The sequence below is a fragment of the Cyberlindnera jadinii genome, assembly GCF_001661405.1.
Source record: "Cyberlindnera jadinii NRRL Y-1542 unplaced genomic scaffold CYBJAscaffold_14, whole genome shotgun sequence".
NCBI lineage: Eukaryota > Fungi > Ascomycota > Saccharomycetes > Phaffomycetales > Wickerhamomycetaceae > Williopsis > Williopsis jadinii.
In genome coordinates, this window is record NW_017963665.1 from 29892 (window position 1) to 49693 (window position 19802).

The 19802-nt window shown below is 46.1% G+C and overlaps 7 protein-coding genes across 7 annotated transcripts; 5 read left to right on the forward strand and 2 right to left on the reverse strand.

Moving 5' to 3' along the window:
• Window positions 1-1042: 1042 nt before the first annotated feature.
• CYBJADRAFT_194999 (uncharacterized protein) lies at window positions 1043-5550 on the forward strand (the record flags this gene model as incomplete). The annotated part of the gene is made up of 4 exons (XM_020217539.1): window positions 1043-1631; window positions 1761-3629; window positions 5243-5350; window positions 5418-5550. The coding sequence occupies exons 1-4, from the start codon at window positions 1291-1293 to the stop codon at window positions 5548-5550; spliced, it is 2451 nt and encodes an 816-aa protein (XP_020068752.1). The 5' UTR covers window positions 1043-1290.
• A 14-nt stretch (window positions 5551-5564) lies between these two features.
• ASK1 (Ask1p) lies at window positions 5565-7550 on the forward strand. Its single transcript, XM_020215629.1, has one exon. The coding sequence runs from the start codon at window positions 6001-6003 to the stop codon at window positions 7417-7419; it is 1419 nt and encodes a 472-aa protein (XP_020068753.1). The 5' UTR covers window positions 5565-6000; the 3' UTR covers window positions 7420-7550.
• On the forward strand, window positions 7386-8133 carry MDM35 (Mdm35p). The gene is made up of 3 exons (XM_020215630.1): window positions 7386-7749; window positions 7809-7879; window positions 7939-8133. Exons 1-3 carry the CDS (start codon window positions 7659-7661, stop codon window positions 8041-8043), a joined length of 267 nt encoding a protein of 88 aa, XP_020068754.1. The 5' UTR covers window positions 7386-7658; the 3' UTR covers window positions 8044-8133.
• A 15-nt stretch (window positions 8134-8148) lies between these two features.
• PRI2 (DNA primase subunit PRI2) lies at window positions 8149-9609 on the reverse strand (the record flags this gene model as incomplete). The annotated part of the gene is made up of 1 exon (XM_020212949.1): window positions 8149-9609. One exon carries the CDS (start codon window positions 9607-9609, stop codon window positions 8149-8151), a length of 1461 nt encoding a protein of 486 aa, XP_020068755.1.
• A 2458-nt stretch (window positions 9610-12067) lies between these two features.
• Window positions 12068-15127, forward strand: INO80 (chromatin-remodeling ATPase INO80; the record flags this gene model as incomplete). The annotated part of the gene is made up of 1 exon (XM_020212266.1): window positions 12068-15127. A coding segment is annotated over one exon (3060 nt), but the record flags the coding sequence as incomplete, so codon positions are not given.
• Window positions 15128-15205: 78 nt separating this feature from the next.
• NUT1 (Nut1p) lies at window positions 15206-18060 on the reverse strand. The gene has a single exon (XM_020217209.1). It carries the CDS (start codon window positions 17993-17995, stop codon window positions 15266-15268), a length of 2730 nt encoding a protein of 909 aa, XP_020068757.1. The 5' UTR covers window positions 17996-18060; the 3' UTR covers window positions 15206-15265.
• Window positions 18061-18242: 182 nt separating this feature from the next.
• Window positions 18243-19802, forward strand: CYBJADRAFT_169082 (uncharacterized protein). Its single transcript, XM_020215631.1, has one exon. The coding sequence runs from the start codon at window positions 18644-18646 to the stop codon at window positions 19574-19576; it is 933 nt and encodes a 310-aa protein (XP_020068758.1). The 5' UTR covers window positions 18243-18643; the 3' UTR covers window positions 19577-19802.

The window sequence follows — 19802 nt, forward strand, 5'->3', positions numbered from 1 at the left end:
TTGGAGGCTCAAGCTGGAATCTCATCAGACACCAATACGAGCGTATTACCTTTCAAGGTTCCACTTTAGACACTTCTCCATAGCCGTATATCTACAGGTGTTTAACGGCAGAAACTCTCTGTGACTTCACAAGCTGGCGAGTTACAGCCCAATTAAAGGGGAAGTTACGGATTCCTTCTTTTCCACCCCGGACGCCTACGTCTCAGCACCGTGCTTGTAAATTCCAGGACTCCACGAACACTATTTTTGTCCCTCATACATCTCACCACCAAAGAATTGTGAGAGCTGATCAGTGGTGCTGCAGTTGACATCGCAGATCATGAGATAATTCGTCAATTGAACTTATCATGTGCAACCCAATGATTGGAGTTGATGCCGGTCAAGTTGATTGTCTGACGTCCACCAGCGTAGCCCTGTCGCACACCAACAACCTCACCAGCGACGAGTTAGGAAACCAGGGTGTCTGAGCACCCGAATGCCACCACCCGTTCCACAAATCACTCCCGGCCTCAGATGCTCACCTCCAACGCTCATGCATCCAGATGAGCCTCTTCTCCTGAGTCCTAAAACCGCATGGAACGAGTTCAATATTTGAAGCGTCGCAAGGGAGAAACAAGCTTGCACTTAAAACCGAAGCCCAAGCGTGCTGAAACCAAACTCACAATAGGCGGGGTTTCTCCGCCGGTGGGCCTTAACAGCGGCCACCTGGGAATAGTCCTCGCTGTTAAGATCACACAGACTTGTTCTTAACACCTATGACCACCTCTCCAGTTTCGGCGCCTCTTCTCCACGACCAACCCTGCCAAAACCGTTAAACCACCATTCTGTATGGCTAACACAGGCATTGGCTACTCGTGACTCCGAGCTTTTTAGCCTCGTTCTCCATGGAAGCAGCACCCTGTGGTAGCCGGTTTGATTGTTGGAGCCAAACTCCGACGGTCATTAGGAAGAAAATTTTCGTTTCTTTTTAAGGTCCTGGAGGCGCATGAAACGCACCAGATGCGCACAATGCATAGCCAGTAATGTGTCGTGAGAGAGGAATCACACACCGGGAGAGAGAGAAAAAAGTTGTAAGAAGCAGTTTTAAAGATCAAATTTGTTATAAGAGGTGTGCACTTTCTACTCATCCGGTTGTCCTGCCATCACACGTCGATTGTTTTTTTGTTGAGCTGCTGTGAATACCCCTCCATCTTCGAAGCAATATAAAGCACCTCGACTCCGGCAATATCACGTTATCGCTGTTGTGACTCGCCGTCGTTCCACACTGCTTTAGAACATTACAACCACGAGATGTCAGCGTTATACCAAGTGAGCCCTTCTGGCACGTCTTCGCCCAACTCGAGCGCACCTCCAGCGAAGTTCCGCAACCCACACGATAAGAAGGGCCGGTCAACGAGCTGTCTGCTGTGTCAGAAGCGTAAGCAGAAGTGTGACCACAGGCTGCCATCGTGTACTACGTGTATCAAAGCAGGTGTTGAATGTGTCCAGCCTGCGAAGTACGCTGTAAAGGCGCCAGAGAAGGATGAATACACCACGATGCTCGAGAAGAAAGTCAAGTTCTTGGAGAAACTTCTCGATGCAAACAACATCGTCATTGACCCTGAAGGAGGTAACACGAAGAGAAGCTTCAAGTATAAGAAACTGAGCCCATTCTTGGCCGAAGACTCACAGATAGAGCAGTTCGAACAGGCTCAACGGCTCATGGCTCGCCAGCAAAACCTCCCGCAGATGAACAAGATCATACCTATCCCCACCAACAGACAACTTCCATATGTCGACTCAATGGGGGGAAAGAACCCATACTTTTCGATTGACTCGATTGACGTCTCCAATTCTCTGTTGGACAAGTATAATTTGAGAGAATTCCTCGCCTTCGACCCGGTGTTTGAGTTCGATGAGAAAGTATCCAGAGCGTTTTTGGACATCCATTTCTCAAGATTGCAGTTCAAGTATCCGTTGCTAGACGAGGATGAGATCTTTGAGTTCCACAACGCCTATGTGACAAACAACCTGACAGGATACATGAACAACAATGACTTCTTCTACTACTGCTGCTCAAGAATGTGGCTGATATTTGCCATTTCCTCTTGTCTTCATATGTCAACGGGAAAGTATACCGGTCCTCCACCAGAGCGTTACTTCTCAACTTCTATGCGTCATCTGGCAAAATGCAGAACAATGTCCAAGCTACACGAGGTTGAGATCTTAACGCTCATAGTTCTCTACCTCATCAGAACGGACAGGGATTCGTCGTGCCTTTATGACATTATCAAGGACTCCATGGCGATCTGTGTGAGCTTGAAGCTGAACAAGTCTGTGACATACATTGGGCTTCCACCTCGTGAGAAGATGAAAAAGATGAGAACATGGTGGTGTGTGTACCTTTTGGAGAGAATGATCTCCATCGCCGTTGGAAAGCCGTACACTATCTCTGAGAGAATAGTGGACATTGATATTCCATTGTTTGTTACAGAACCAAGCAAGGTGGTGCACTCGTCTAGCCCTAGTGTCATCTTCATCAACCAGTCCATTGCTCTACGTCGTATTGAATCGAGATTCGTCGAGGAGCTGAACATTCTTGCCTGTATTGATCCACAGAACGTCAAGCCTCAACAGCTGCCTCTTGTTGAACGTTACTTTCAAGAATTGGAGGTATGGAGAGGACTCTGTTCTGGGTTTGGAAGTGGTATCCATAATGAGACCCTGAGACTGTACTACTATCGTTCAGTAAGACTGTTGATACAACCATTCCTGGAGCTCATGGACCCGATGGACAAGCTCTTCAGAGAGTGCCAGGCAGCTGCTGGTCAGATTTGCCAACTCTTCAAAGTTTTCCATCAGAAGACAGTCTTTGGTCACTCCACAACAGCTATTCACACGGTGTTTGTTGCCGGTGTCACCTTAATCTACTGCCTATGGCTTGCGAGAAACAAGGACGACATGAACAGACGGGCCCTTGGTGATGTATCGAAGCATACGAGACCTGCTGTTTCAGAGTCTCTCTTCTCCGGGCTGAACGATCTTAGAGCATGCTCAATATGTCTGTATGTGATGGCTGAACGGTCAAAATTTGCTCTGACATTCAGAGACACGTTTGATCAATTGATGGGTGCTACAATTGGTAATCTCATCAAACGTTGTGGTCCAGACTCTTCAGAAATCATCTACAACAACCAGCCTGGCATGCCACCAGCAATTGTTCGTCGCTTCCAACCGATTTCTAGTGGCTTTGGTGTTGAATCTACACAGCATACCGATGAAGAACGCTTTGAACAGGCTGAGCGGAGACGTAAGCAAGGTCAATTGCAGAAGAGCGTGGTGCCAAAGTCGCTTTCACATCTTTTGATTGTTGAATCACCACAGCAGATGGAATCCGACCTCAACGTGTTGAAGAGAAACCTGCCTGACTCTTCACCAACTTCTGCATTCCCAGATGTCACGCTTGCGTACCCAACTGCCACGGCAGCTCACTCCACTTCAGCATCGTCTGTCTCATCAACTTCTACGCCCCAAGGTTATCCAGCATCATTGCCAGCAGAGTATACGCCGTTTAACGGTGGTGCAAACACCATGATTAACAACATCAGTGCGTGGTCAGGAGAAAGCGGTGTACCAATTACAACTTCTTTGTTTGAGAAGCAAGCGGACCCTTCAAGAGCCGGGCCAGCTGTGGTCCATGAACCTGTGAACAAAGGCAATTATCTCTGGAACGTTCCAGTGGACGACTTCTGGACACATGCTGATGAATATGGGCTCCCTACATGATCTTTTATATCTAATCTTATGCGTCTACGAATATTCTATGATTTTGATAACATGTAAAGGCAGAAATAGTAGTCTATGCGTCTATTCTAGGGTACATTCTCACTGTTTGGCCATCTGGAATTGGATACGTATCTTGTCCATTGTGCCTCTGTGGATACTGGGCAAGTTCTTCGTCTGTGAACGTTCTCTCGTGCTGTGAACTCTCATCGTTGGAATTGACCAGTGTCTCGATGTTCTGGTCATTATCTGAGAGCACTGCCGGTGGCTTCTCAGCGTTTGCATCGGCCCCATAGTGCTCTTCGTATAGGTAAAAGCCCTTATTCGTCCAGTCATGGATGTATGGAAGGTTTTTACGGGTCTTCTTTGCCGCAGGGTAGAAGTCCCACGCAAATATGATCCAGATGAATGTGTACCAGAATGCCAGCGACCATTCGAAACGACCAGACACGCTGTAGTCATCGACTGCAGCAAAACAGATGGCCATGACTATAGCTGCAATTGTCCAGATCACGGTCAAGACCGTGTAGATCAGGAACTTATTCCAGGTCTTATGGTGAACGTGGATTTGCTTGTAGTGCCTGGCCATGAGAAGGTGTTCAGTCATTAGGCACACGAGCGATAGGAAGAGAAACACGATAAATATCACAAGCATGGAGGCGTGCACAGTATGGAAGTCATTCGTGTTGAAGATTGAGCAAAACAGAATCCCCAGTTGTCCGATGATGGCTAGGACACACGCGGCAAAGATCAAGTTGCGCTCATCTTTCTTGAACCAATATTGCAACTTGCCAGACTTGCGTAGTCTATACTCGAAGACCAACGTGATACAGTAAAAGATCCCCTGTGCACCTGAACAGCTGATGAACAGGGGCTGTAGGTTTGTAGCCCCGATATGTGAGATGTAAACAGGATCTTGGTACCTTCCAATGAATGCATACATTGGATGGCCTTGGCCTGCCCAGCATATAAGCATGGCTATAAGCATACCATTCCATATCACCATTCCTCCCAGAGGAATCAGGAAGTACCAGTTCTTCACAGAGCTCAGGTTGTTGAACATTGGACTGGTTTAAATGGCTATGATGGCACACGGTTCTGAAGTGTAGACCAGGACTTGTCTGGTCTCGTGCGATATAAGTATTTCCAGATGAGAGTCCAGGTGGAAGCGACAAGGCTTTTGCTATGCAACCCAGTTGTATGATCTATATTTATTATGCAATCTCGTTGAAGGGCGCAGTATGATGAAGGCTGTGAGTTGTGGGCTGTGATCACCGTGAGCAGTGTGATCACCGTGAGAAGTGTGATCAGAGCAGTGTGATCACCGCGATCACTGTAGGAGTTTAGATGTGGAACCAAGCAAATCCCAGATAGAGTGGTGATCTGAGGCTCGGCCTTCTCGGCAAGATGTGTCAACAGCTTCTCCGGCTTAACTTGAACACAACGAATAGTCAAAGTGTACAGACACCTGGGCTGTTAGAGGTGGGAATGGAGCAGAGAACGATGTTTCAACCTTTCAGCACCATACACCGAGAAATAGCAACTGCACAGCCATATATAGAATGATCTCTCTGGCACCCCGTTGGAAGTGGACCGGACAGAAAGCACAACGAAATTTTCGCAGCTCATCGCAACGTCGCGTCAAACGGTTAAAGCTTATTAGAGTTTGTCGCCCCGTGGCCGCAGACGGTGTTAGGGGGGGGACCTGCTACTGAGAAGGGAGAAATGTATACATATAAAACGGCCTTCGGCAGCCGTGTTTCACCTCATCGCTGGATTGTCTATTAATAGGCGTCAAGCTGGAAGGAAGCGAGTCGGAACCAGCGTCTATGTATCAATTGCGTATGATGGATCGGGGTTGATCTGGACAAGCTTCGATGGATTAGAGCACGACCGGTTGATCGAAGTGATCCGTCCGGCAGCTGCGCTGACCACGACCAACGGAGAAGGTTGGCCGCGACGGGAAAAGCGAATAAAGCGAAAAAAAGCAACAAAAGCAAGGGGCAGTCATGAACGCGAAAAAAGCGACATTTTTTGCCATATCCGAGGGACACATCACGTGGTGCCTGGTCCCGGTTTTCGGAAAAGGTACACAGCTTCCGTTACTGTGGTAACAGAAACTGTTGTTATTGAAATTCCGGACAACAAAAAAACACACACGTCCATAAGGAAGATCAACAAAGGCCAGAACAAACGCGTCCCAGCCCACCAAACTCGCGTGTCATATCTGATAAAACGATGCCTCCAAAGTACTCACTCTCAGGTAACAGCAGAAGGAAATCTGTTTTCCAAAGTGCCATCAATAACTCCTCGTTGAGTGAAACATCTGCCCAGGCCGTTGAACTGGAGAGGCTAGAACAAGAGATCACGTTGACGTTACAAGACATTGACAAGTCGTTTGCGCAGTCTCATAAGATCATCAACGATAAACTTATCCCCATAGTAAAGAAATATCACTCGAATTCGAGAAAAGTGTGGAATGGCGTGAACTTCTGGAAGACGATGCTGGAGACAAGTGCCAATGTTGAGCTTCGAGGCTACGAGGAAGCAGCCCAGGAGGTTTCTCAGAGAAGGGACATCAGCGACGACTCTGGCGACATTTCAATGAAGGATTCGAACGAGCAAATGAGCCCGGTGAAGGTGGACACCTTAGGCACAAACCATGATATCATATTGGAGTCTACGAACCACACACAAGAACAATTTCAAAAGAGATACACTGATAACCTTAACCGGTCTGTATCCACAGACATGTCAACGCCAGAGAAGATTGCTGAGAATCCAATCATGCCCCAGGAGACGCGGAACAACAATGTTGGCTTTGATACCACCGACAGCATTTTGCCCCCTGTACCAACTGCAAACATATCAAACACAAATAACGGTTCAGATTTGAACGAAACGACGCCAAGTCTAAGAGACAAAGAGTCTCGCAACTACATTATGCATCAGAACGGTGATAGTGTTTACAAGGTTGAAGTCTCCCCACGGAAAACCACCGGTGTAAACGAGCCAATTGTATCTTCGATGACACCAAAGAAGCCGGCATCAAAGAAGAGGAAATCTATAATTGCACAAAAGTTTGACTCCTCGCCATTTGATATCGAGACACCTCAACTTCGATCAGAGGTACAGTTTAGCCCTGCTAAGAAATACGAATCTCCAGTGCGAAAGACTCGTCAGTCGCTCCCTATGGGAAATGACGAGACTACACAGAGATTCCCACTTACTCCAAGGTACGGTGGCGGGGGTAACTTGCTGAGAACTCCAGGACAAGTTGCACAGGCTGCCAATACATACTCACAAAACTTCGAAACATCTATACAGAGAGGAACAACAGCACCAACTCTAGACGACTCTGAAGATGCACCAAACATTTCGCCTCCTGTCACTCTCAACTTTGCCACCGCCGGGAACCCACAAGCCTTGAAACATACCACAGCAAGAGAAGCTGCACAGAGCATTGTGAAAGACATATTGAACAACGTCAGTGGGATAAACGACTCAACACACGACCAGTCCTTCCACGATGCACCTAGCCATATCCTTCCGGAACCAACGTCAACGCAGGATAAACTGGAGGATTTCGATGAGTACCTCGACAAAGCACCCAAGGATAGAGCTAAGAATCTCGACTGGAGTGATGACGACAATTGACAGTCCAGCACCTCGGATATCATAGCAAATGGCCTTCTACTTGTAGTACTTCATCTCATCTCATCTCATCTCATCGAGAGCACTGGCACGTGCGCCTACCATAAAATCTCAATTCAGCCGCTGGAGAAAATTATCCACCAACAAAGCCGGGAAAAGCAAATAGAACCGGTACTGTTAGTAGTTTGCCGTCTTGAAGGGTTCCAGGATAACTGTGACTGGTGTTGATATTGTTCGAGAATATGGGTAACGTGATGTCGTCCAGTTTTGCCCCAGAGTGTACCAACGCTAAGAAAGAATACGATGACTGTTTCAACAACTGGTACACCGAGAGTGAGTAGTGTGCTTCATCTTAATCTTGCTTCCCGGATGTTGATCTAACAGCTAAACAGAGTTCTTGAAAGGGAAGAGCTTACACAACGAGTGTGAAGACTTATGGCACGATTACAAGGCGTGTGTTGATGTGAGTATTGGATGGTTTCAGCAGATTGTGTGTGTGTTCTTGACTAACCCACTGAATAGCTTGCGTTAGCGAAACAGGGCATCTTACCAATGTTGGAGGAAGCCAGAGAAGAGGCGCCTTTTGAGAACGGAGGACTTCAACAGGATTCTGAAGTGAAGAAGTAGGGAAGCGTCTCAGGGGTATAGAGATCTTGTATATATCAAAAGTACGAAATAAAAGAATCTTGTGTGTATATTATACAATGTGTGCTAGGCAAGGAAGATGGTGACCTATGCTTCAGTCTGTTGGGATTTGGTGTACTGTCTCATTCTGTCAAAGTACAGATTAGGATGTGTCACCTGTTCTTGAACGTGGCCATTAGTCTTCACCTCCAGAACTCTGGAACAAGCGTTGGTGTAATCACCTTTATCGGAGATCTCCAAAATTTGTTGAACGTCCTTCTCTTCAAGACCCATCTCTCTCAGCTTTCTGGCCAACGAATCGGATGACAGATCTCTATATGGACATCCATGGTATTCCCCCTTCTGTGGTCTTGGTTTCGAAAGGATCGTGCGACAGTCCCATGGTTTATAGTTGATACGACCACCTTCCAGACCATAAGAATGACGAATGTTATACTTGTACTCCTTGTTGAACTTGTCAATGGAGACAGATTTGAATTCACCCGACCAGAATGTCAAGGCATCTTCCAACGATAGACCGATTCCCTTGAGGAAGAGGGTAAACTGTTGACGTGCTGTGTACTTCAAGTGGTGTAAAGTTCTTAGCCCATACATTGCATGTTGGCCACACAGTGGGAATTGATCGACAATCTCCTTTGACCCGACTGTGATGGCATTGATGTCGCTAGAGTTTTCGTTGGCACCATAAGAATCTTGTGAATAGTTCAAGGAATAACCCGATGAGAGGTGGGTCAAGATTGGCAAGATCCGGTCATCTTCATCCAACGATGGGAATGCATGGGATGTTGAGATCAATGCGGCCTCCAACTTCGCAGAGAATTCATTCACCAATAATTGTAATTGCTGAAACTTTGGTACATAGGCAGTTCCCCTTTGTAAGAAGATGGAACGTTGTGGTAGGAGATCAGTCACGTACTCAAACGGGATCTTGATGAATTCTTCTTGTTCAAAATATTTCCTCTTTTGAACGTCATCCAGTTGGAGGACGTAACCCAAGGATGCAGAGATGGAGTTGAACAACTTTGTAGACAGTTGCTCCTTCTCCTCAAGCGAGATGAAGTCCCATGGCAGGTTCAAACTCTTGACAAACTGTTGCTGCTCAGCGTTTGTCAACTGGTTGTAACGAATCTTGAAGAGCGTCGTTTCATTCTTCAAGAACTTTGTCCTTAACTCCTGCGATCTCGAGAAGCATAACCTAAGAATGAAGTGAGAGTAGTAATCCTTCTGTCTCTCCCTATTCAGCTTTTCGACATTGGTGGAGTTCAAAGGAAGCGTTTGTTGAATCATTGGAGCGACAATCGATTCAATCTCCTTATAGCTCTTATTTCTAGCGGCACACGACTCGATCTCATTCAAGATCTTGATACGGTCAATGGCCCAGGTCTCAAACTCATCCAGCGTAATCTCGCCAACTGGAGGAAGCGTATAGAACGTGAGCTTCGAGTTGTTGTAAACATTGGCGAGGTAGGCGTTCGGAGTGGATGACGAAATGATAGAACTTTCAAAGTTCTTACGACCGGCTGTTCTTCTCTTGGTGCTTCTGAACATGATGGTGCTCTCGTCTCACTGCAGTGCTCCTTTCACACGATACCGCCAACAGAGCAACGCTTTATCTCCCTGAGTTGTTGTTGTTGTTGTTGTTGTTGTTGTTTAACATAGGGTTTCCGCTAAAGAGAACCACGACGCGTTTGTGTACTGTGCGTGTCCGTAACATAAAGACGACGCTCGAAATCGAAAAAAGTTTAAACCGCGTCTCTGTGGCGCCTACCGGATTGAGCAGGGGCCACACTGCTCCCCGATGGAATTCGCGTGCGATGATGAGGGAGGACGAGCGTCGTAGTGCGAATGGCGGAGCGAAGGGGATGGTGTGTGGTGGTGATACGATGTACATGCTCATTGTCCGCTGTTGTTTTCAATCGATATGTCCAAGTTTGCACGCCCGAGAGCCCCCACTGCTCTCTGCTGGAGCTGTGTAGGTCCCCTCCGCCGTCTTTTTCCCACGCAATGGAGTAAAATTTCCAAGCACGTCTTCCCCGTTGGAAGCACACAACAGCACAGCTATCCATTTTGACGGTTCCACGCCGTTCTTATTGGTCAACTCACTTAGGCAGCGGAGGACAGGGGGCTCCAGAGAGGCCTCGCCACCCACAGGGGGGACAGCAACGGCAGCAACGTTGGCAGCTACGAGGATGAAGATCTCTTCATCCTCATCGCTCTCTTGCCTGTATTAGTCTGCCACTGTGTTATCACCATTTTTTCTTCGTATAATCTACACGCTAAACCGCACTACAACTCCAGACGCGCTACGGCGAGGAGGGCGAAGGGGGGTTTCGACAGTGCGGACGGAACAGCCCACGCCCTCCAGGACGGTGGCACAGGCCCGCAGCGGGAAAGGGAGGACAACCCAGGCAGAGCCTCCCAGACAGAGCCTCCCAGGCAGAGCCTCCCAGACCGACTTAACATGGCACCCCCGTGCACACGCTGGCCCACCACAACGGTGTTTCTCCCTCTCCCCCAGTAGCCAAAAATGGTGAAGATTACCCTCCTGCCTCCAACATTAGCTCAACCCGCCAGAACACACAGCACAACACCACCACAACACCACCTCCCGCAACAACAACGCTGTAGCCCGTAGTGCTCTCTCTAACCACCGCCAGCACCTCCTCCACCAGCACACCCTCATCAGCACACCCTCACCAGCCCGCTGTCTCCCGTCCGCAGCGCCGCAATCGCTTGTAAACGTCGTCTCCGAGCCCTCCTCCAGTGTTTTTCCTCTAGCACCAGCGAGCGCACCAAGAAGAGCAAAAAACTTGTGAGAGGGTTTTGCACGAACGCCCAATTATCGAAAACATGGCCGTGTTCCCAAACACCTGCCGGTCCCGCTGATAAAAGCCCAAAGGCCAAAAAATTTTGCCCCTTCTTAACCAAACCAAGGGGTTTATTCAGTATCAACAGCTTACAAGCAAAGCACCCTGGGTTGAAATCAACAATGGCGGGTGTGAAGTCTAGCGATAACCAGGTGAGTTTGACGAAGCGCAGTAGCGGCCGTGTGTCTGTGGTCTGTGGTCTGTGGACTGTGGTGTGTCGACCCAGCATTCAGGTGAAGGGGTTGGCGAGGATGGAGGCCAGTACCACGGCGCCACGGCGCTTGCGAGGAGGGTGTGCCTGTGTACAGTGGATAGGCGTGTATACTAACGAGAACGTTGCACAGAGGATGGCCATCTCATCGATCTTGTCGTCTCCACAGAAGCCGCTGACTGATGATGTGCCGGGTGCTTCGAGCCCAGTTGCCAATGGCAAGGAAGCACAGGCGGCGCCAGTGACAACGGTGGAGTCGTCAGGCGGACAGCACGAGACGAAGCACCAACATCAGCATTCGAGCGCTCAACAGACGCTGTTTCTGACCCGACCTGAAGATCTCGTTGATGATCCGACTGCGAACTCTCTCAGCGAATCTACAACGCTCCCAGAGGACTTCCTGGAACGGCTAGCTGAAGCTAACGACCTGAAGTACAAGGATCAGAAGGAGAGCTACCTGTACAGGCTCAAGTCCCAACTCGCGCATATCACCACTCTGGACCTGTTGTTGATGAAGGCTGATAACTGGGACTATCTGAACGCTGAAGAGTTTGAATTTCTCAACAAGGCATCAGCGGACAACCTCGAGGTGAAGAAGCTCTTGAAACAACTCTCCACCGTGGAGCTGATCAAAAAGGAATCCAAGAAGAAGAAAGCTGCACTGAAAAAACAGGTTGAGTCGAAGAAGCGTAAACTGGAGGACTCCACTGACCACCGCACAAAGCCTCAGAGTAAGAAGAAGAATGGGTACGTTGAAATCGTCAGTAAACCACCAAAGGCATCAGCACGTAACGGAGACTCTGCTGCAAAGGAAGGAACAAGGGTAACAAAGACCCGTTTCCAAAGACAGGCAAAGACCAACGCATCTTCTAAAATCGAGGCGGCGCTTCATAGTGCTCCGCTAAAGAAAGAACGGAAGGAAGAAGTTGCACCAGAAGACACACCTGCTGTGAAGAAGAGCTCGTCCATGAGCGCAAAGGATCTAAAGGCTGTCAAGAGACAATATGATAATGTCTATTTCACTATATGGAAGGATTTGTCGAGAAAAGATGCACCAAAGATTCACAGAATGATACAACAAGCCACACAGACTAAGCTTACAAACTTGAGAAAGACATCTGTTCTGTGTGTGAGGGAGAGTAAAAAATGGCAAATTCGTACCAACAAATCCCAAAAGGACATGCAGGCGAAGGCTAGACGTGGTATGAGAGAAATGTTTAGCTTCTGGAAGCGTAACGAAAGGGAGGAACGTGATTTGCGTAAGAAGGCCGAGAAGGAGGCCTTGGACCAGGCTAAGCGTGAAGAAGAGGAGAGAGAAGCTAGAAGACAAGCTAGAAAGTTGAACTTTTTGATTACCCAAACGGAGTTGTACTCGCATTTCATCGGTAGAAAGATCAAAACTGATGAAATTGAAGGAAATGCCACTGGTATTCTGGGCGAAAATGGTCACACTGACATTGCACCTCCGGAAAACGCCACCAAGACTGATTTCAGCCAGTTAGATTTCGACTCTGATAACGAAGATGAAATCCATAAAGCTGCTGCTGCTAATGCACAGAGTGCTCTCTTAGATGCACAAAATAGAGCTAGAGAGTTTGATGCCAAATCTTCTTCATCCGAATTGAAGCAAGTTGATATCGATGATGATGATCTCAACTTCCAGAACCCAACCTCGCTTGGTGATATCACAATTGAACAACCAAAACTTCTCAGTTGTACTTTGAAAGAATACCAAGTCAAGGGTCTGAACTGGCTTGCAAATTTGTACGATCAAGGTATCAACGGTATCCTTGCTGATGAAATGGGTTTAGGTAAAACTGTTCAGTCCATTTCAGTATTGGCATATTTAGCTGAAACTCATAATATTTGGGGCCCGTTCCTTGTTGTCTCACCAGCTTCTACTTTACATAACTGGCAACAAGAAGTGGCCAAGTTTGTTCCAGATTTCAAGGTTCTACCATATTGGGGTAATGCAAAAGATCGTAAGGTGTTGAGAAAGTTCTGGGACAGAAAGAATGTCAGATATACAAAGGATTCTCCATTCCATGTTCTTGTCACATCGTACCAATTGGTTGTTGCAGATATTCAATATTTTCAAAGAATTAAGTGGCAATATATGATCCTGGATGAAGCACAGGCCATCAAATCTTCATCATCTTCTAGATGGAAATCGTTACTCGGATTGCAATGTCGTAACAGACTTTTGTTGACTGGTACACCAATCCAAAACTCCATGCAGGAACTTTGGGCATTGTTGCATTTTATCATGCCCACTTTATTTGATAACCACGACGAATTTAGTGAATGGTTTTCCAAGGATATTGAGAGTCATGCTCAGTCCAACACCGAATTGAACGAACAACAACTACGTCGTTTACATGCACTTTTGAAACCCTTCATGTTGCGTCGTATCAAGAAAAACGTGCAGTCTGAATTGGGAGACAAGATTGAGATTGATGTTTACTGCAACTTGACTAACAGACAAAAGAAGCTATACAAGATTTTGAGATCACAAATTTCCTTGATGGATTTACTTGAAAAGGCGACATCTGGAAGCGACGACTCAAACCAAAGTTTGATCAATTTGGTTATGCAGTTTAGAAAGGTTTGTAACCACCCTGATTTGTTTGAAAGAGATGACGTCAAGAGCCCTTTTTCATTCGGTTCGTTCGCTGAGACTGGTTCGTTCTTGAGAGAGACGAATGGATTAGAGTATGCATACACAACCAAAAACGCTATATCATATCACATCCCAAAACTTCTTTACAGAGACATGCTTTCTCCAAATGAAAACAATGCTGTTGATACGAGGAACAACATCCTCAATCACCTCTTTAATATATGGAACCCAGAGTACATCAATGACAATTTGGAAGGTGATGATGCATTCTCTTGGTTAAGGTTTGTTGATTCAACGCCAACCGAAGTGGCCCGAGTTTCGAAGAAGAATATTATCGAAAGGGCTATCGATGCACGTACATATTGTGAGTCTGAACTGCAACCTGCCGATGACAAGAAGTTCTTGTTGGTGACCAGCAAGCAGGAGAGTATCGAACCGCACTTGAAGGAAGTACAGAAGACTGTTTATCATGATACGTATATGAATGTCCAGAATCATGGTTCAATGGACCATGCTTCTGCACCGCCTGTTGACGTGGTGTGTCATGATAGAGCATTTGTTTATGAGAAAGAGAGATCGTTATTCAATCCAAAGATTAGACAAGCATTATCTCCTTTGTCACTAAACACACAGTATGAGTTAATGGAGAATGGTGTACCAGTATCTGAGTTCCCTAAAGCTGAAATGCTACCTCAAGCTTTAAGCAATAAAGCTGGATACTCTTCAATCAAGATGCCTTCTATGAATAGATTCATTAAGGATTCTGCTAAGTTGGCGAAATTGGACGAGATGTTACCAAAATTAAAGGCCGAAGATCACAGAGTATTGATCTATTTCCAAATGACAAAGATGATGGATTTGATGGAGGAGTATTTGACCTACAGACAGTTCAAGTTTATTAGATTGGACGGTTCTTCCAAGCTTGAAGATCGTCGTGATTTGGTTAATGATTGGCAAACTCGACCAGAAATTTTTGTCTTTTTGCTTTCTACAAGAGCAGGAGGGTTGGGTATTAATTTGACAGCTGCAGATACTGTTATTTTCTATGACTCTGACTGGAATCCAACAATTGACTCACAAGCTATGGATAGGGCTCATAGATTGGGTCAGACTCGTCAAGTCACTGTGTACAGACTACTTGTCCGTGGAACGATCGAGGAAAGAATGAGAGATCGTGCCAAACAAAAAGAACATGTCCAGCAAGTTGTTATGGAAGGCAAGGGAACATCTGGTTCAGAACAAGATACAACCAGCTTCCAGAAACCAACAAGGGAGGTTGCATTGTGGTTGTTGGATGAAGATGAGGGCGGTGCCAATGCTCTCAAGAATAAGCAACTGGAAGCAGAAGAAAAGAAAGCAAAGCGTAAGAAAATGTTAGAGCAAAAAGCTGAGGCTAAAGCTGCTAAGCTCAATACAGTAGCTATCAGTTGAGTACTTAATGAAAAAAAAACGTCTCTTTTTGTTGATAATCTTCTAGTTCAGCCACATTGCGACATTTAAGCTAATCTATTCTAGAGGATGGATTGATTCTGTTGTTTCTAGAATCTTTTTTAAGAAACAGTCAAAAGTTTCATATTGTAGAGTACCCTCTTCGTAATGCTCCTTTCTCCGTAGAAGTTCTTGTAGCAGCTCATGCAACTGTGGTGTGGTTTTATAGGTGTATGGCACCAGAGATTGGGACTTGAGGGTAGCTAGAACCACATTTTTATCATGGGATGAGAACCCAACATAGGGGGCGACGAGGATGAAAACTGCCACTTCAATCACAAGGTCTGAATTCTTAGAAGCAGACACCTGTGCTGCCTGTACCTGTGAAAGCAAGTAATCTATCACTGTTCCGATGCCAAAGAATGTAATCATATTCGGTAGAAACATGTGGTCGTAGAGAGGCAGCACAGGTGACTGTCCCCATGATAATAGCGCATGGAATCTCGTACCAAATACATGCATCAAGGAAGCATGTGAGTTGGTCTGTGATTCAGAGAAGAGAGCATCCAGAGTTCTTGAGGTGCCCACCTCAAAGAACTCCAGCCTATCAGAGTCTTTGATTGACGTATGCAGACTGGATAAGAACACAGGATCTATCTTGGAAGGGATAGTTGGAGAAGAATCAATAGTCGAGAGACACTTGTGTAGTCTGGGGCCGAATATACTCAGGATTATACGGTGTATATGAACGGACTCACCACTGAGTTCTGTTGGACAAACAAGCACTTTCAACAAGGAGACGATCAAGTCAACGTCTTCAGCTCTCCAAAGATAGTCCTCACACCACGAAACAATCCCGACCACTGTAGCTAGGAGAGAGGGCTGAAGGAAGTACTCCAATCCTCCTTTTACTGTTTCAACATCAGTCAAGTTTTGCTTCACTGCAATTAGAGCTTGCTGGAAAATTATTGGGAACAGTTCAAAACACTCTTGTACGTTTGACAAACGCATCAAGTCGTCCGATATACCACCAGAGTCGAATAGAGCAGAGATCCATGCAGTTATAACCTCTGACTTGTGTTGGTTGAGCTCCAACGACGGGTTTCGTCTACTTGATGATCCAAGAGTCGTGAGGTAATTGATACAGAACGATTCCGACTCGACGTTGGTCTTCAGTGACACCAGATCAACAACAGACACACTGAACTTTTGAACAATGAGCATAAAGAATAAGAGTATGCCACCGAATTCTGAATGGTTTTCTTGGAAGTTTGTCTCCTCCGTGCTCATTTGCCATTTATCAAGACAAGCCATGATAGGTCTTAGAATAGCATAAGGTGACAGATGAAACACGATTGCGTGAAGGGAATTGACTGACAGAGATAAACCCAAACACAATCTGTACAAATGTGCAGAGTCCTCAGCTTTGATGAACTCTTGGATAGAAGACAATATCAGATCTGCAATCTGAATCTGTTTGGTTCCCTCCATTCCCTCAACCGACTGGAGGAACTCTAGCAGACCTGAGTCTTCCAATGAGGTGAATTCAGGATTCACCTCGACAACAGTATGGTTGAACTTGGCCTTTATATCGACTGGTTCGCCCATACTGTCCAAAATATCATCAGTTGTTGGAATGGTGCCACTGTAAGCAGCAGCATCTTGTTTCAAGATGGTGTTGAAGGCACTCCTTGGAAGCAGCTGTAAAGCAATACAGCTCTTGACGAATTCATGCCTAACATCAGTGACTGTTGAAGGGAACGAGGCAAACATATCTTCACCTGAGGCATTTCCATTTGCTTGAAGCTTTATAGCTTGTGAGGCCTTTGCTAAAATCACACTAAGTGCACTCACCAGGGACGATTCTGTAGATTTCAACTTCAATTCACGGATCAATACAGGAACCCTTTTCAGTAAGAATAGCTCCCAGTTTTTGGCAAAGTATTGAGATCCCTTCTTATCTTGTTGTTCTATAGCGTAACCTTCAAATGCCGTTGTCAGGAGCTCGTTCAACACATTCTGATTGGTCTTTACCCTAACAAAATGGTCAAACGACACTAGAAACGTTGGTAGATGGGTTTTCCAATGCTCCAATGCGTAGTTTAGCCAAAGCACTTTTGGTAATTTGTTGGTCTTCATGAACGAAATGTGTGAAGTTGATGAGTGGGGAGAAGTTAGCGATACAGATTGTCTGATATTGACAGAGTTCTTTCTCATGAACTTTTCTGTGAATTCAGTAAGGTCATCAGTAACCTCTGGGATCTTATCCTGGATTGCCATGACGAACGACTTCAACGTGTTGCTCTGCTCTTCTGACAATGGAGCCAATGTCAAATCGTGAGGCACTGAGCCTCCAAACAGGACGATGAACCGTCCAGCAGCGCCCATCAACAGGTCATTCGAAGACTTGTGGTTCAGCAAGTACCTCAAGTAGTCAACAAGTGCGTTCACACTATCAGACAACTCCTGAGAGTTGAAGGGAATCTTGGGCGTATGTCTCAACTGTGTTATCAACGCTGTCAATATGATCTCCTGGTTGGCTCCAAGAGCACTTTCCAAATTACTGAGCACCGTGGCCAGTTTGAAGTTGCCGACTTGCTCACCGAGACACGCACCAGCAATGAACATGACCACCGTCGGATCGATCTCTTCTTTCGATTCAAGCAGTGCTACAACTTCTTCAACTTTCACCTCTTGTTTATGCACCAGTTGTTTCAACAACGAGTGGAACACCACTGGGCTGGCGTGTTTATTAACACAGAACGTGACCAGACCGTTCAAGGATACTGTGGACGCTTCGCTGGCCATCTTACTCGATCAATTCAACAACAGAGAGGCTTTCCGTTGAGGCGGAAAGTGATATGATAACGTTCGATGCCTACTGTGGAAGCTTCACCTGAACAAATCACCAACATGGACATCCGTACACCTAGCCACCCGCACACCTAATCACCCGCACACCTAATCATCCAAACACCACCTCCCCGGTTAAAAATTTCTCTCAGAGTCCCACGCGCTCGTGCGATGGCTTTTTTTTCTTCATTCCTCTGCTGCTCAAAGCTCTCTTTGTCTTTTCTCTCTTCCTTCTCTGATACTTTTCATTCTGAATAGTTAACAGGTTCACTTTGTGTGTGTGCTAGATTCTGAGTTCTACACGAGATTGCCTTACAACAGCTGACCATTCTTTCGTGGCTGGGCTCCTTCTGTGATCTTTTTCCGGGAACCGTTATTGGTCAATCAATATTCAGGCAATTCTGTCCCGTGCTCGAGGTGTAACGCTTTGTTTCTCTCGGTCCAACTGATTCATACTCGGTCGTCTTTGAATGGTACACCTGTAAAGGACCAGGTCTTTTTCTTCGTTCGCTCTTGTCTCTGTTTTTTATCCTGTGCTCTTCTCTTTGTTGATCATTTTGAATTGTTTAGCTCAATAGACGCTACACCATTGCCTACCACAACATGACGTTTACTGTCCCAGCTCAAGATGCCGATGCCACCACCAAGGTGGGTGCAGTTGATGACGCCTTTCTGTACCAGTTCGGGGAGGTTGATAAGGCGATTGCTAACTTCACAAAGCATCAACCTTTCAATCACCACTATGCACCAAATGTCCATATGAACAGAGGTCGTAATAACCACCACCACAACAATGGTGGTAGACAGAACAGTGGTAACGGGTACAACCACAGCAATAATAACAACAATAACAGCAGCAGCAGTAACAACGTCAATAACAACAATGGCATGTTCCAGTCTCCTGCCAACTTTGCCATGACAGCGCAGTTGAAACAACAACAACATCAACAGTTCCTAAACCAGGGCTTACAGAACATCAATAGACTCAAGTCTTCCAATGGGTTATTGTCTGGTGGACCAAACCAGCAGATGAAGACCCATCAACTTCAACAACAACAACAGCAGCAGCAGGTATATATGCCACAACAGCAAGCACCACAGCAACAACAGCAGTACTACGACAATCGCTCAGCTTACAATGGTAATTCTTTGCAGGCTTCTAACTTCTACTCTGGCAATCCTCTGGTGAACAAATTCAGTGCTTTCCAAAACCAGAGTGCCATTTCAACAGGAGATATGCTGAGTCCGTTAAGAGCCTCACCACCAGCTTTCCCAACAGGCTTTGCAAATGAATCCCCACAATTTGGGTCTCCTCAATTCAGTGCACCATTCGACCATCCGCTTGAGTCAACTACTTCTCTGGGGATGAATGGTTCTGGATTCTTAAATGTTACATCTCCAAATCAACAGGGAAGTTCTGCTGACTTGAATGTTAACAATAACAAATACTCACTCGAACAGAATAACTCTGGTTATTTGGGGAACATCTGGGGTGACTCCAAATCTTTGGGAAGCTCTACGTCGGTCTGGGCGTGAACTCCCTGTTGTTGTTTGTTAGTGTTTGTGTTTTGTTTTCTTATCCTTCTTCATTCATATAGTTTCATTGTGAAGATGGTTGTGTTTTTAAGGCTAGAGAGGGTTCTGGATGATGAGTGTGTTGTTTTGGTTTGATTGACGATGTTGAGGGTTTCATATTAATTTTATGGGTATAATGTTTAGAAATTCAAGAAGGTGACGTGTACGTGGAGGTTTATATGGGTGC